The following is a 15,315-nucleotide window of genomic DNA, read 5'->3' on the forward strand; positions in this document are numbered from 1 at the left end:
ATGAAACCATATGTCATCCCTCTTGGCATCACCTTCATTCTCCCAGGTGATGGGCAGGAGTTTGGTGAACCTTTCCTGGGGAAAGCCGCTTCCCTGCCACGCTGTGGGCCCCTGACGCTGCCGATGTCCAATGTTTGCAGCTCTAAAGAGCGGGTGCATCTCCCCATCCCATGTACGGCTGCCTTGTGCTTCCTGTTGCCCCTCTCGCTGGTGCCTGGGCGATGTGCAGGGGCCCACATGTCTCCTGCCACTTGCAAAAGCACTGATATAATGAGAGCTGTGACTGAGAGAATTACCGGAGCATTTGCCTGCAAAGCCCAAGTCCCCTGCCTGGGGAGATGGCCAGGTGCTGCTGCCAGGAAAGGAGTGCATTTGGTCTTTGTGTGGGATGGCTACTCGGATGGCGTGGGGGTCTCTGCGCTGCAGTGCCCTGAACTGGTGGGACTGCCTGAAACTGGCATTTACAGGGATTTGCTGCCCAAAATCAGGATTCATCCTCACTTTAGGGTTTTCTTCCATCATGCAGAGGTCAGGGTCCTGCTACCCCATCTGAGTGCTCAGGGTCCTGCCCATCCCCTGGGGCCATGTACTCTGCTTCTTGCATCATGGGCATCCCCTAAATAAATGCCTGGGGGGCTGCGTGCACCTCAGCCTTACAGGACCCCATTCCCCTTGTCCTCAGCGATGCTGAGGCTGCCTTTGGCCATTCGCCGACCCCCAGGGGGAGCGTGAGCAGGCAGGGGTGCTACTGGCCAGGCAGGAGGCTGCCAGCTGGAGGCAGCTGCCAGCATCATGGAGAGCCCTGACCATTGACCCTTCCCTTCTGCACAGCTCCTTGCAACCTGTCCCTGGGGAGCTGTTGAGGCACTGTGTCCCCCCCTGCTCAGTGGCCTTTGACCAGGTGGAGTTTTGCCGCTGCCACTGTGAGGGCTGGCTGCCTGAGGTGCCCCACCACCTGCCTCCAGCTATTGTGGTTCCCCAGCCCCTGCAGTGCTGCATGTTGCCTTTTCCTGGTGCCTGCGCTGGGATGGGGAGGGTCCCATGCTGTGTCCCCATGGGGAGACCCTCAGCCTCTGCATGCTGGGGAGATGCTGGGCTGCCTGTCCCGGAAGAGTGATTTGGCACATTTCTGGATGCAGGACCAGCGAAGTGGGGAAGCAGAGAGTATTTATTCAAGATATTACAGCACTTGGAGGGACCACTTTCTGACCCTGAAATGGGCTTTTGCCCAAGCTGCCACAATTTCCCTCTCCCCCATGCCCAGGAGCAGCTCCCCATGCTGCTGCGGGTTTCCCATACCCAGGGTGGATGAGCTGGGTTTCTTCTCCCACCCATGGGCTGCCTTGCTGTCCCTGTGGGTGACCCCCTGCCAGCCCTGCTGCCTGCGTGGCCGGGTGCCTGCTGGCAGCAGGGACCTCATCCCAGGGCACAGGGCTTCCTTGCTCTTCCCAGCCCTCCCTGTGCTCCGGATCTAGCCAGGGTGCTGGGTGCCATGCAGAAGGGCTGCACCTGAGCATGACAGCACCTGAGTGTGGCATTTCTCCAGCACTGCTGCTGCCTCCATCCTCCACGAGGGCGAGGAGGGCACCTGCTCAGGGGGGTTTTGGACACTCCATATTTTGGAGCATTCTCCTTTTGGCCCCTTCAGCCCAAAGTGTCTGATGGGGCAAGAGTAGGTCGGGGCCAGCAAGGGCGATGGGGCCAAGCAGGCTCTGTGGCCATGAGGCACATGGCATGAGAAGGTGGTGAGCCGAGCCCTGCCCCATCTGCCTGCTCCATTCTCCACTTCCTGCAGCTGCCGAGTGTGCCCCCAGGGTTACTCCACCCTGTTGCCCCAAGGGAAAGCATCCCACCCCGTGCCTGGCATCACCTCCCTGACACCTCGCATCTCGTCATCAGTGGTGTATCTCTGAAGGCTGCCAGAAATGCTGCACCAGATCATGCAGCTGGTGCAGCAGGAGACCCTCACCAATGGCGACTATGTCTTCTTCTACCTGGATGTCTTCGGGGAGAGCCTGCAGGGTGACTCTGCCTGTGACCCCTTCAAGCCCTGGCAGCAGAGCCCAGGCCAGGACTTGGGGCTGCGTAAGGCTTTCCAGGTGAGCTGCGGCCGCCTGCCTGGCCATGGGGATGGGGACCTCTGCAGCCTGGCACCAGTGCATGAGCTGGGGTGCTGTGCTCTGTTGCAGATGGTGCTGGTGATCACCTACTATGAGCCCCAAAACGCCGAGTACCAGCACTTCCAAACCCAGCTCATCCTGCGAGCCAAGCAGAAATTTGGGGTGCAGCTCAACTACTCCTTGGTGAGCAATTCCCCCTGCATGATGAGGTGGTGGGGACCCTCCCCAGGGTGCAGAGTGTGGGACATGGCCACAGGCAACACCAGAGAGTCCATCCCTGGTGGGAACAGCCACAGGTAGTGCCATCCCCAAAGGGTGCGTACACAGTCCTGGTGTGGGGGTCCTGGGGCTGGGGTGCCCCCATGCATGTGGCCGCGGGTGCACTGAGGTACCTCCTGGCAGATGAACCTGGTAGTGGGGTGTTTCTACGACAGGATGCTGCTGTACACCGTGGTGCTGAACGAGACCCTACGGGAAAGTGGCTCCAAGAAAAACACCACCCACATCATTGAGAAGATGCAGGAACACAAGTTCCAGGGTAATGGTGGGACAAGGGCATCTTGGATGGGGGTGCCACGGTGGCAGGGGGACGCAGTCCCCATCCCACCTGGGTCTCACTTCTTCCACAGGGGTGATGGGGCTGGTGAGCATGGACAACAACAATGACCGGGACACTGACTTCAACCTATAGGCCATGGGTGACCCCAAGAGCGGGCAGTATGAGGTGGGGGCTGGCACTGGGATCCTGCTGGCAGCTGGGGCTGGGGGCTGGTGGGGTGTGTGGGCTCAGGTCTCTCTGCCATAGGTGGTGGGACACTACTCGAGTGTGGAGAAGCAGATCCACTGGCTGGGCCAAAGAGGACCTGGGGGTGCTGGTCAACAGCTGGCTGAACATGAGCCAGCAGTGTGTCCAGGTGGCCAAGAAGGCCGACAGCATCCTGGCTTGTATCAGGAATAGTGTGGCCAGCAGGAGTAGGGAAGTGATTGTGCCCCTGTACTCGGCTCTGGTGAGGCCGCACCTCGAATACTGTGTTCTGTTTTGGGCCCCTCACTACAAGACAGACATTGAGGTGCTGGAGTGTGTCCAGAGAAGGGCAATGAAGCTGGTCAAGGGACCGGAGCACAAGTCTTATGAGGAGGGGCTGAGGGAACTGGGGTTGTTTAGCCTGGAGAAGAGGAGGCTGCGGGGAGACCTTATCGCTCTCTACAACTACCTGAAAGGAGGGTGTAGTGAGGTGGGTGTTGGTCTCTTCTCCCAAGTAACTAGCGAAAGGACAAGAGGAAATGGTCTCAAGTTGCATCAGGGGAGGTTTAGATTAGATATTAGGAAAAATTTCTTCACTGAAAGAGTGATCAGGCATTGGAACAGGCTGCCCAGAGAGTTGGTGGAGTCACCATCCCTGGAGGTGTTCAGAAAACATGCAGACGTGGCACTTGGGGACATGGTTTAGTAGACATGGTGGTGTTGGGTCAACGGTTGGACTCGATGATCTTAGCGGTCCTTTCCAACCTTAAAGATTCTATGACAGGCAGAGAAGACAAGGAGGGGGTGTCGCCCTCTATGTCATCATATTTGAGAAGTCGTGGCAGTCTGGCGAAGTTCCCACTGATTGGAAAAGAGGAAACATAACCCCCTTTTTTAGGAAGGGAAAAAAGGAAGACCCAGGGAACTACAGGCTGGTCAGTCTCACCTCTGTGCCTGGCAAGAGTCATGGAGCAGATCCTCCTGGAAACTATGCTCAGGCGCATGGAAAACAAGGAGGTGATTGGTGACAGCCAACACAGCTTGTAGACATGGTGGTGTTGGGTCAACGGTTGGACTTGATGATCTTAGAGGTCTTTTCCAACCTGAAGATGAAGATTCTATGATCTTCAGGTCAGTTGGGGCTGGGGGAGCCTCTGCCTGGGCACCAGGCACCCCTCAGCCTGGCAGGGGAGCAGGCAGGACAGGGGCCTGCGGGGGCCTGTCCCCCATGTACCCCCCAGGAAGCTGATGCTGGAGAAGGAGATTGCCAGCATGCTCTGGAGGATGTGTTGGGACAAGCTGCAATTTGGAAGCCCCAAGCAGTACCACAAGGCAGTGGGTAGCCAGCTCGCCTTGTCCCTAGTGAGAGCTGCCAGTCCTGGGGCACCACCCTCCTCCTGACCCTGCACCATCTTCCCTCTCTGCACAACACTCCTCCCTTACTGCTGCATCATGTCGATCCCCTACGTGGGCCTCTATCCCCTACAGAGCTACAGTCCCATTGCATCCATCCCCTACATAGCCCTCCCTCCCTACATAGCTCTCCATCCCCTATAAAGCCACATTTCATCCATCCCCTACGTGACCCTCCATCCCCTACACAGCTCTGAATCCTCTACAGAGCACCAGACCTCATCCGTCCTCTACACAGCCATCTGTCCTCTATGCAGCCCTTTGTCCCCTATGCAGCTCTCCATCCATTACAGAGCCACATCTCATCCTGCCCCTGTGCAGCCCTCCACCCCCTGCACAGCCACACCTTATCCGTTCCTTACTCCCCCTCCATTCCCTGCAGCACACCATACCTCATCCTATAGACTTCACCCTCCCTACAGAGCATGCAGAGCTTGTGCTGACCCTTCAGAGCTCATCCTGCACCATCCCCTGTACACCCCTGGGTGTCCCTGCTCACCTCCATCGGTGCCTGTCACCCCATATACACTCTGGGGTCCGCATCTCTAACTCCCTCCTTCCCTGCAGCGTGGCTCCAGCTACAGCTCCCTGATGACCGCCCATGGCAAGTACCAGATCTTTGCCAACACCAGCCACTTCAAGGTCAGTGTGGCAGGCAGGGAGCTGAGCCCTCCCCCCAACCCCCCCCCAGTCCTGCTGGAGTGCTCCCCCTTGGATGCACTGCCACCCCGCAGGATGCTGGCACCTTCCTCCACTCCCCAGATCCACCCAGCAGGCACTGACCTCTTCCCCCTCCCTGGCACCCCAGGGCAACGTGGTGTCCATCAAGCACATCAACAAGAAGTGCATTGAGCTGATGTGGCAGGTGCTTTTAGAGCTGAAACATGGAGGTTTGGGGTCTGGGCCAGGGTAGGCACCCTGCTTGGGGGTGCAGGGGCTGGTCCTGGCAGTGAGGGGGGACTGGTGGAAGCAGCAGCGCATCCCCCCCCCCCCCCGACCACAGCACTGTCTGGACTCTGCTTCCACCTCCAGATGCAGGACATCCAGTTCAACCACCTCACCCATTTCATCAGGGTATGCATTGACACCCCCCCACCCCAACATCTGCATCGTCACTGAGTATTGCCCACAAGGCATCCTGCAGGTGGGGGGGGGGGGCACTGGGGGTGACACTTAGACACTTCTGGTGACCCAGCTGGGCTGGGTGTTGAGGACAGGGCTGTAGATGCTGGTGGCCACCCAAGCCCCACGAGACTCACGGCAGAGCTGCCCAAACAGGTGTCAGAGGCTGGTGAAGGGGAGAGGGTGGATGCTGCGGAGCGCCCCGTGGTTGGGTGCTCGGTGAGGCTGGTGCCAGTGCCGCTGTCCCGGGCAGTCGGTGGGGCCCGCTCAATGTGCTGTTCCAGGACATCCTGGAGAATGAGAGCATCAACCTGGACTGGATGTTTCGCTACTCCCTCATCAAGGACATTGTCAAGGTATTCAAGCAAGGGGCATGAGGGGCTGGAAGGGGGGGTGCCTGGGGGGTGCCATGTCCATCTGTACCAGGGAATGGCCTTCCTGCACAACAGCATCATTGGCCACCATGGCAGCCTCAAGTCATCCAACTGCGTGGTGGACATCCACTTTGTGCTGAAGATCACCGACTATGGGCTGGCCAGCTTCCGCTCACCCTGCTATGCCAAGGACATGCGTGCCCTCTATGCCAGTGAGTGCCTGTCAATGGGGACTGGGGGAATTGAGATGGCCCTGCCTCACCACCCCATGGCTATGTCCCATCAGAGAAGCTGTGGACGGCCCCGGAGCTGCTGCAGAAGGTGTGCCTGCCCGCCCCAGGTATGCAGAAAGCTGACATCTACAGCTTTGGCATCATCATGCAAGAGGTTGCCCTGTGTAATGGCCCCTTCTACATTGAGGGCATGGACCTGAGCCCCAAAGGTGAAGGTGAGGGGTGGGCATGGGGTGGTCCCATCCCCGCCGGGGGGATCCAGTGTTCACTGTCAGCCATCCCCTGGCAGACCTTGTGCAGAAGGTGCATAACAGCCAGAAGCCCTTCTTCTGCCCCTCCATTGACATTGGGGTGCACAGTGGGGTGCTGGTGGTGCTGATGGAGCGCTGCTGGGCACAGGAGCCAGTCAAGCACCCTGACTTCAGCCAGATCAAGATCTTCATCTGTAGATTCAACAAGTGGGTGGCTGGCAAGCAGGGAAGGTGGCCTTGGGTGGGAGTGGGGACAGCCATAGGGGGATTGGGGGGCCCCTCTACCTGCCCGCAGTGCCAGCTGCCTGCACCCCAGCAGGGAGGGCATCACCAGCATCCTGGACAACCTGCTGTTGCACATGGAGCAGTACGCCAACAACCTGGAGAAGCTGGTGGAGGAGCGGACGCAGGCCTACCTGGAGGAGAAGCGTGAGGCGGAGAACCTCCTCTACCAGATCCTGCCCCAGTGAGAGGGGGAGAGATGGGAGCGTGTGGGGCCAAGGGTTTGTGTGGGGTCAGCATGCACCCACCACCATGCAAGCATGGGGTCCCTTGCCAGCTCTCCGTGCTGGTGTAGGGCAAGGGAGGGGGGCAGGGGGAACAGGGAGTGCAGAGTTTGGGGAGGAAGGGAACCCACCACTATCCCCCCCCGTCCTCGCCAGCTCTGTGGCAGAGCAACTGAAGCACGGGGAGATGGTACAAGATGAGGCTTTTGACAGCATCACCATCTACTTCAGCAACATTGTGGGCTTCACTGCCCTCTTGATGGAGAGCACCCCCATGCAGGTGAGAGCAGGCCTTTGGAGGGGAGTCTCATACCTTGGCAGTACCGTCCCCGGGGCTGGGGGGATGCGCCCACTCCCAGCCCCACATACCTCCTTGCCCCTTCCAGGTTGTGATGCTGCTGAATGATCTCTACACTTGCTTTGATGCCATCATTGACAACTTTGATGTCTACAAGGTGAGGGGGGGGAGGTGAGCAAGCACAGCCCCCCAAAGTGAGGTGGGTAGTAGGGAGCCTGGGGTGTACTCACTCGCCCTGACCCTGCAGGTGGAGACCATCAAGGATGCCTACATGGTGGTGTCAGGGCTGCCGGTGCACAATGGGAAGCTACATGCCCGCAAGATCACCTGTATGGCCCTGGCCCTGCTTGAGGCTGTCAAAACCTTCAAGATCTGTCACCAGCCCAACAACCAGCTCCGCCTGCACATTGGCGTACACCCCAGTGAGCCCCTGTGCTGGCTGGCACCGTGGCTGCAGGGTGCTCGCCTGCCCTGCAGCAGCCCTGGGCATCTCTGTGCCCGCAGGTCCTGTGTGCGCCAGAGTTGTGGGTCTGAAGATGTCGCAGTACTGCCTGTTTGGGGACACGGTGAACACTGCATCCCGCATGGAGTCCAGTGGCCAGGGTTAGCCGTGGGGTTGGCAGATGGGGTCCGGTGCCGCAGGTCGTGCCTTGCTCCCAGACCCAGCCATGTCCCTTTTGCCCCTCTGTGCCACCCAGCCCTGAAGATCCATGTCTCCTCCACCACCAAGGAAGTCCTGGATGAGTTTGGCTGCTTCAAGCTGGAGCTGCGTGAGGACGTGGAGATGAAGGTGAGGATGCAGGGACCCTGGCAGGGTGCCAGCCCTTCCTGCTGCAGGGGCGTGCACTGGGTGGATGGGTCGGAGCTGGGACCCTCTGTCCCCCTCAGTGCTGGGGATGGCATCCAAGGGGCAGCACTGGGGGCTGGGGAGGATCTCACCACCCCCTCTGCCCCCCAGGGCAAGGGGAAGATGTAGACGTACTGGCTGCTGAGCGAGAGAAAAGATCCCAAAGTCATTTGAGCCTGGTGGCAGAACCCCCAACCTCAATGGGCCACTATGCTTCCCAGCACCTGGCCCCCCGGGATGCACCAGAGCCCCCTGCCACCACAGCTCCCTGCTTCAGCAGGGCTCAGGTAGGCCAATGGCCACGGCACTGCCTGCCCCCCTCCATCGGCACCAGCAAAGTTCACCTCCCTCTCCAGCCTCCGCTGGAGGGAGGGAACAAGCCCTGATCCAGCCTGGGGGACCCCATATCTCCCCACCCTCTGGGCTCTTTGCCCCCCCCGCCCTCTCCCCCGTGACTCAGCTGGCTCTGAGATGCTCCCAGGGCCTGGCTGCCCTGCAGGGCACTTTACCATCTCTTTTCAGTACCTGGCCCCTGACAGAAGTTGCACCCACATCACCCCCTCCTGGGGGTGGAGGAAACAGGGGCTCCTGCTGGGACTGGCCCCTCGGCCAGAGCAGGGCAGGCTTCAACACCGCAGCTCCCCCCCACCCCAATCTCCGCCTCCCCTGTATATAGCTCCACAGGGTCATGTAAATACACACACACAGAGGTGTAAATATGAGTCACTGCAAACTATTTTGTTGAAATGCAAACTTCCCCAAACCCCTCCATCCTCTGACCTCTGCTTTGCTCTGCCCTGGAGTGCCAAGCAGGGCGGGGAGCCAGGGGAGACCCTACATCGAGCTCAGCCTGGGCAGGGGATGGCTGCCGGGAGCATCCTGGAAGTGTTGTACCCTGGGGGTCTGGCCTTGGCATGGGGCAGGGATCGGAGCAGGCGCCGGGAGCCAGGACGGGGCAGCTGCGGCACAGAGGCAGCTGTCAAGGGCTCGGGGCGGTGCTGGGAAGACAGAGCCACTGTGGCGGGGTTTGCTTTGGCACAAGGGCTGCGGTGCGTTCCTCTGAGCTCATGCTCTGGCAGCGCCACTGCTGCCTCTTACTGGAACCCATCTGTGCCTGGGGACGGGGGCTGCGTGTCACCTGCTGCAGGTGCCAGGAGAGGGCACATCCCAGGGGATGGGGCCATGCCAGGGTTCTCCCTCCATGTCCAAGGAGGGGGGTTGGGACCATGCCATGCCCTGGGGGGGGCAGATGGAGCAGCAGTGGGGCTGCCCCCACGTTTTAGAGCAGCAGTGACTTGCAGAAGGGCTGGAGGGTGTCCCCATGCCTGCACTGCGTGGTCTCATGGGGCTCAGGGTGCCCAGGACATGGGGCTCCCCCTCCAAATGCCCAGCCTGAGGATGCCCTGGGATGGCGGGGATGCTGGGACCGCCTGTGCCCCCCTGCTCTTTATTGCTTGTGTGGCCAGAGCCAGCAGCTCTAGGGGACACAGGGCAGGAGCTGCTCCAGGTACTCAGTGACAGGGGTGTCAAGATCCATTCAGATCTCTCAAATTTACGAGACAACATACTCTGTGATTTAAACTTTATTTCATGAACTCATTAAGAAATACGATAAACAAACATGACAAACTGGGGCTCAATCCCCTTTTGCCCTGATTATCATGTTAATTTACTTATCATTCAAGTCATAAGATTTCATAACTTATAACCCATACTCTTAATATCATGCACCTATGAGCAAAAAAAAGAATTAGTTACCTGTCTGAGAATGAGAGTGCTCATCCTTCCTCCTCCATCACCGTGCAGGCATCCCCTGTATCACACTGGGAAGCATGAAAGCCTCAGCAGTCCAGCTGCTGTTGGATCTGCTTTAAAAGCTTTTGGGGGTAAGTGTCCTGGTTTTGGCTAGGATAGAGTTAATTTTCACAAGCAGCCAGGACAGGTGAACCAAGTTGGCCAAGGGAGTATTCCATACCATGTGACATCATGCTCACCATAAAAGGGGGCTAGTTGGTGATGGGTGATTCAGCATGGCTCTGGGATGGTCTGAGTGTGGGCTGAGTGTCTGGTTAGTAAATTGCCTTGTGTTATCACCTGGTTTGTATATTTTGTTGTAAGTACTGTTGTTGTTATTTCCCTCTCCCTTTGTTGTCCCAGTAAACTTTCTTTATCCCAATCCACGAGGTTTGCCTTTGTCTTCCCGTTCTCCTCCCCATCCTGCTGGGGGAGGGGTGAGCGAACAGCCGCGTGGTGCTCAGCTGCCGGCTGGGGCTAAACCGGGACAGGAGGTGATGGGGGGGCACGCGGGGGTGAGGGTGGATGCACACGGTTGCTCGGAGGCCCCATGCAGTGCTGTGCCGTGAGGGTACGCAAGGCGGGACTCACGCCTGCCGCGGGCCTTGCCCTGGGTTGGGAGCAGCTGCGATCCGCGGCATCACTGCCGCCCCATTGGCCCCCGCCTCTGTCACTCCCATGCCTCGACCCTGGCACCTTAAAGCGCTCGCACGCCCCCGCGTGGGCACTATGTAGGCACCACCCACGCACCGGCCCGCGAATCCCCGTTGGAGAGGAGCGCGCTGAGCTCCTGCCTGACCTTCCTCGCAGCTAGTGCTCCTCCCCCAAGGACTCCGGGGCAGAGGCTGGGCCAGGCGGGGTTTGTTGGGTGCTCACAGGGCCGTGCAGGGGCGTTTGCGGCGGGGCTTGGAGGCGGAGGAGAATTGGCTCTGGGAGGAGGGGATGCAGAGCTGGCTGCCGGGGGGCTCTAGGGAGCCCTTGGCCCATGCTGCCGGGTAGTCCTCCAGCGTCTTCTACCGCTTCTTGGGGATGTTGCGGCAGTACAGGTTCTGGGAGAAGAGCAAGACTTTGTTGAGTGCCAGCGATGCTGGGGAGCTGCTGCCCAGTGGGGAGCCTTCCTGAGCGAGTACGGGGGCCAGCTGGGGGAGAACATCAGAGAGGCCGTGTTGCTCAGCTCCAACAGCTCGGACTGGTAGGTGAGGGAGGAGGCGAAGCTGGCCGAGAGACTGTGCTGGTCCTGGTGTCACGGAAATCTGGGAATAAACCTCGTAACACCAATGTAGTGTTAAAAGGCAGGCATTCTTTATTGCAGCGCTGGATGCATGGGGGATAGCTCCACTCAACGTGCATGCCAGGTGATCGCCAACACACAGGTTATGTAGGATCAAAACATACATATTCATCATTTTTCTCAGAAAAGGCAGTCCTATGATAATCATTTCTTAGAATTCATTTCCATATTCTCCTCCCCGTCACGCATGCTCAGTGATTTGAGTCGGTGGTCCTCAGGGGTCTCTGGTGGTCGTCAGTGGTCTTGCACCCGTGTCCGCTGGGTGACCCCCTTCATGCAGGCATGTGCAGTATCCTTGTTGCAGGTGCACCTGCACCTGTCCATAGAGGTGCACCTGCACCTGTCCATAGCAACTTACTTTATAAGATTAATATTCCCAGGCCTATTGTCCGGTTGGGTAGGGACTGTACAAGGAACATAGCAGCATTGTATCTTGCCACGGTCACCTTGCCACTTGCCATGGTTAGCTAGCTTCATTACCTATTACCTTGGTTACAAACTAATTATCTCAACCTGATTCTATAGTTTCTATTTCACGGCCCCTATCCTACGGTTACATTTCCCCCCTTTGGAAGTTTTGAAATAATAACTTTTCAATACTTCCACTCATATTTTCCTATTCTAGACATATTACAGATGTTCTTAAACTTGTAACCATAGCATCTACACCCCAGTGTGTCTGCTCATGTTCCTCTTTTGCAAGTTCTAACATAACTTGTGGAGTTACTATTACCTGATTTTCTCGTGTTACCTACCATCCTTCCATATTCTGAGATGCTTTTAAGTGCTCTGCCAATTGTTCATCTAGTTTACTATATCTTACTCTTACGTTTGGAATTTTTACCTGTTTTACTGGTACTAGTGCAAGGATACCTTGTTCTGCAGCCTCTTTTGCAGCTTTATCCGCCAACTGATTACCTATATTGACAGCCGTCTGACCAAATTGATGAGCTTTGCAATGCATTACGGCCACTTCCTTTGGTTTCTGCACATCTTGTAGGAGCTGAAGAACTTCCTCCTTATGTCTTATAGGTGATCCTTGGGCTGGTAACAGCCCTCTTTCTTTCCAGAGAGCTCCATGAGCGTGGATCACACCAAATGCATATTTGGAATCCATCCATATGTTTACCCTTTTCCCTTCTGCCATTCGTAAGGCCTGCTTCAGCACCACCAATTCTGCTTTCTGTGCTGATGTATTTGCAGGTAGTGTCCCTGACTCCAATATCTTGGTGGTGGTAACAACAGCATACCCGGCCATTCGCCTTCCTTCTTGCACAAAACTGCTTCCATCCGTGAACAGTTCCAGATCAGGATTCTCCAAGGGTTCGTCCTTCAGGTCCGGTCTGCTGGAATAAACTTGTTCAATGGTTAACAGACAGTCATGTTCCAATTTCTCAGTAGGATTTTCTGTTGACAGGAACATTGCTGGATTTACAATTGCTGTGGTTTTTAATTCCACATCATCTTGTTCCAATAGGACAACCTGGTATTTCAACATTCTGCTAGGGGATAACCAGTGACCCCCCTTTTGTTCTAAGACAGTTATTACCATATGCGGTACATATACCACTATTCTTTGGCCCATAGTCAATTTTCGGGCTTCCTGAATCAGCAGCACCATTGCTGCCACGGCACGCAAACATCCCGGCCATCCTTTACTCACGGTGTCAAGTTGTTTGGAGAAGTACTCCACCAGTCACTTCCAAGATCCCAGCTGTTGCGCCAGCACTCCAAGGGCCAGATGTTGCCTTTCATGCACAAACAGCTCAAAAGGTTTAGTCAGATCAGGTAAACCCAATGCAGGGGCCATCATTAATGCCTTTTTGAGTTCTTTAAATGATTTATGGCATTCAGGTGTCCAAGTCAGGTATTGATCTTTAGATTCCTTCAGGGCTTCATATAGGGATTTCACATACAGTCCATAATTTAGAATCCAGAGTCGACACCACCCAATCATTCCCAAAAAGGCTCTCAGTTCCTTTGGGCTGTTAGGTTCGGGGATCTGACAAATGGCTGCTTTTCTTTCGTTCCCCAATTGTCTCTGTCCTTGAGATATCTCAAATCCCAAATAAATCACTGCTTCTTTCCCTATCTGGGCCTTGTTTCTGGAGACTCTATATCCTCCTTGGCCCAGGAAATTCAATAAACTGACAGTCATTTCAAAACATGTTTCTTTGCTTTCTGCTGCTATCAGGATGTCATCCACATACTGTAGTAATATGCCTTCTCCTTGATTCTGTTTCTTCCACATTTCTAACTCTTTTGCCAACTGATTTCCAAATAGTGTAGGGCTATTTTTAAATCCTTGTGGAAGTACAGTCCACGTTAGTTGCGTTTTTCGTCCTGTAGCAGGACTTTCCCACTCAAAAGCAAATATGCTTTGACTTTTTGTATCCAGAGGTATGCAAAAGAAGGCATCCTTTAAATCCAGCACAGTAAACCATTTATGTTCCTCCTTCAAAGAGGTCAGTAAAGTGTATGGATTGGCCACTACTGGGCGTATATCTTGAACTATCTGATTTACGGCCCTCAGATCCTGAACCAATCAGTATTCCTTACCTCCTGATTTCCTTACTGGTAATATAGGGGTATTGTATTCAGATTCACATTCTACTAACAGCCCATATTCTAAAAATTTTATAATTAATTCCTCTAATCCCTTCTGAGCCTCCCACTTAATAGGATATTGTTTTTGTCTTACTGGCTTGGCTCCAGGTTTTAAAGTCACCTTTACCGGTTCTGCCAGTTTGGATCGTCCTGGAACTTGTCCATACCGGGGGGTAACTGCATTGTCCACTGCTTCTGAAATCTGTTTCTCCTTGGAGGAATCCTGTAACATAAACACTCTCGCCTCTATGGCTTTGATTCTGGTATTAATCAGTAATCTGATTTCTCCATCTTTAAAAATTATTTGTGTGTCTAATTCGCTTAATAAACCTCATCCCAATAAAGGCAATGGACATTCAGGCATGTACAAAAATTGATGTGTTACCCACTGTTTTCCCAGCTTAAATTTTAATGGTTTCAAGAAAGGCCAGTTTTCTTTTCGCCCCGTCGCACCAACACCCTCTGCTGATTTATAGCTGAGTTTTGCTTTACATGTTTATTATTCTAGTCAAGATTGCCAGAATTTTTCCATCCCTTTGCATTTGTCTGACTTCTTTTTCTTTTTCTCTGTTGTTATACACAGTCCAGGCTACTTCAAGCATTTTACATAAGTCTCTGGACTCAGCCCCTTCCAGTTTCTGGAGTTTTTTCTAGGGCTGATTGTCCCATAAATATATAGGCCAATTGTATAGCTTCTTCTGTGGTGGTTTTTTTGTTTGTTTGCTTGTGGTTTTGTTTGTGTTTTTCTTCTCTGGGTCCAAATTAGTATATTTTCTAGCAGTCACCTTCAGTCTTTCCATAAAGGCTGAAGGGGACTCATTTAATTCCTGTCTCACTTCATAAAGTTTAGACCAATTAATTGCTTTTGGCATTGCATGTCTAACACCAAACAAATCCACCTGATACCTAAACATCCCTCTGGGTCCCAGTTGATTAGGGTCCCACTCAGGATTTGTGGACGGAAAATTCTGGTCCACTGTCCCTTGTATAATCCCATTAGCATGAGCTCCTTCCACTTGTTTTCTGGACGTATTTAACACCATTTTCTTTTCAGTGTCTTCCAACAAAGTATTCAATATTACTTTGAAATCCTCCCAATCAGGGTTCTGGGTTCTGATTATTGTTTAAAATTGGCAACTCTTTCAAGATCATCTCGATAAGTGCCTGCAGTTTCTTTCCCTGGTCTTAAATCAGTTATTGAGAAGGGAACTTTTACCATTACCGGACCCTCGTTGCCAACAGCCTGTCGAAGAGGGGTCTGGAGGGGAGTTAGTCCGTCTCCTCCCCCTCTTCCCCTTGTCCTCCCAGCAATCGGGCTGAATCCTTCCGCCTCCCCTTCCACAGGAGGGGTGGAAGCATTATTGGCCCCCAAATTTTGATCCCCTTGATCATTTCCTAGCCTTCTGCGAGGTGCAACCAATCATTCAACATCATCATCTTCAAATTCACACTTAAAACACCATTTACCAATATCACAAGCTGAGCAACCTTTTTTCAAATTTTTATCAGGTTCCTGCCCCTTTAATGCCATTACTGCAGAACTAGATGAAACCAATTCACATTGCCTTTGCCATTCCGGATGATTTCGCAGTGTGAAAAACAAATCCACATATGCCATTTCATTCCATTTACCTTCCGTTTTACAAAATAGCATCAATTACAAAATTGCGTTATACTGCAATGTCCCGTTCTCCGGCCACTTTTCCCCACTCTC

General features: G+C 54.5%; 1 protein-coding gene across 1 annotated transcript; it reads left to right on the plus strand.

Moving 5' to 3' along the window:
- Positions 1 to 8,083, plus strand: LOC104641189 (atrial natriuretic peptide receptor 2). The gene is given in 23 exon segments (XM_075739207.1): positions 1 to 172; positions 1,840 to 2,099; positions 2,190 to 2,303; positions 2,523 to 2,658; positions 2,750 to 2,844; positions 2,926 to 2,989; positions 3,975 to 3,996; positions 4,107 to 4,227; positions 4,846 to 4,920; positions 5,087 to 5,164; positions 5,311 to 5,367; positions 5,369 to 5,422; positions 5,685 to 5,756; positions 5,827 to 5,986; positions 6,061 to 6,216; positions 6,297 to 6,465; positions 6,578 to 6,724; positions 6,921 to 7,044; positions 7,151 to 7,219; positions 7,310 to 7,484; positions 7,567 to 7,665; positions 7,761 to 7,852; positions 8,021 to 8,083. Coding segments are annotated over 23 exon segments (2,574 nt in total).
- The last annotated feature ends 7,232 nt before the right edge of the window (positions 8,084 to 15,315 follow it).

The sequence above is a fragment of the Balearica regulorum genome, chromosome W (assembly GCF_011004875.1).
Source record: "Balearica regulorum gibbericeps isolate bBalReg1 chromosome W, bBalReg1.pri, whole genome shotgun sequence".
NCBI lineage: Eukaryota > Metazoa > Chordata > Aves > Gruiformes > Gruidae > Balearica > Balearica regulorum.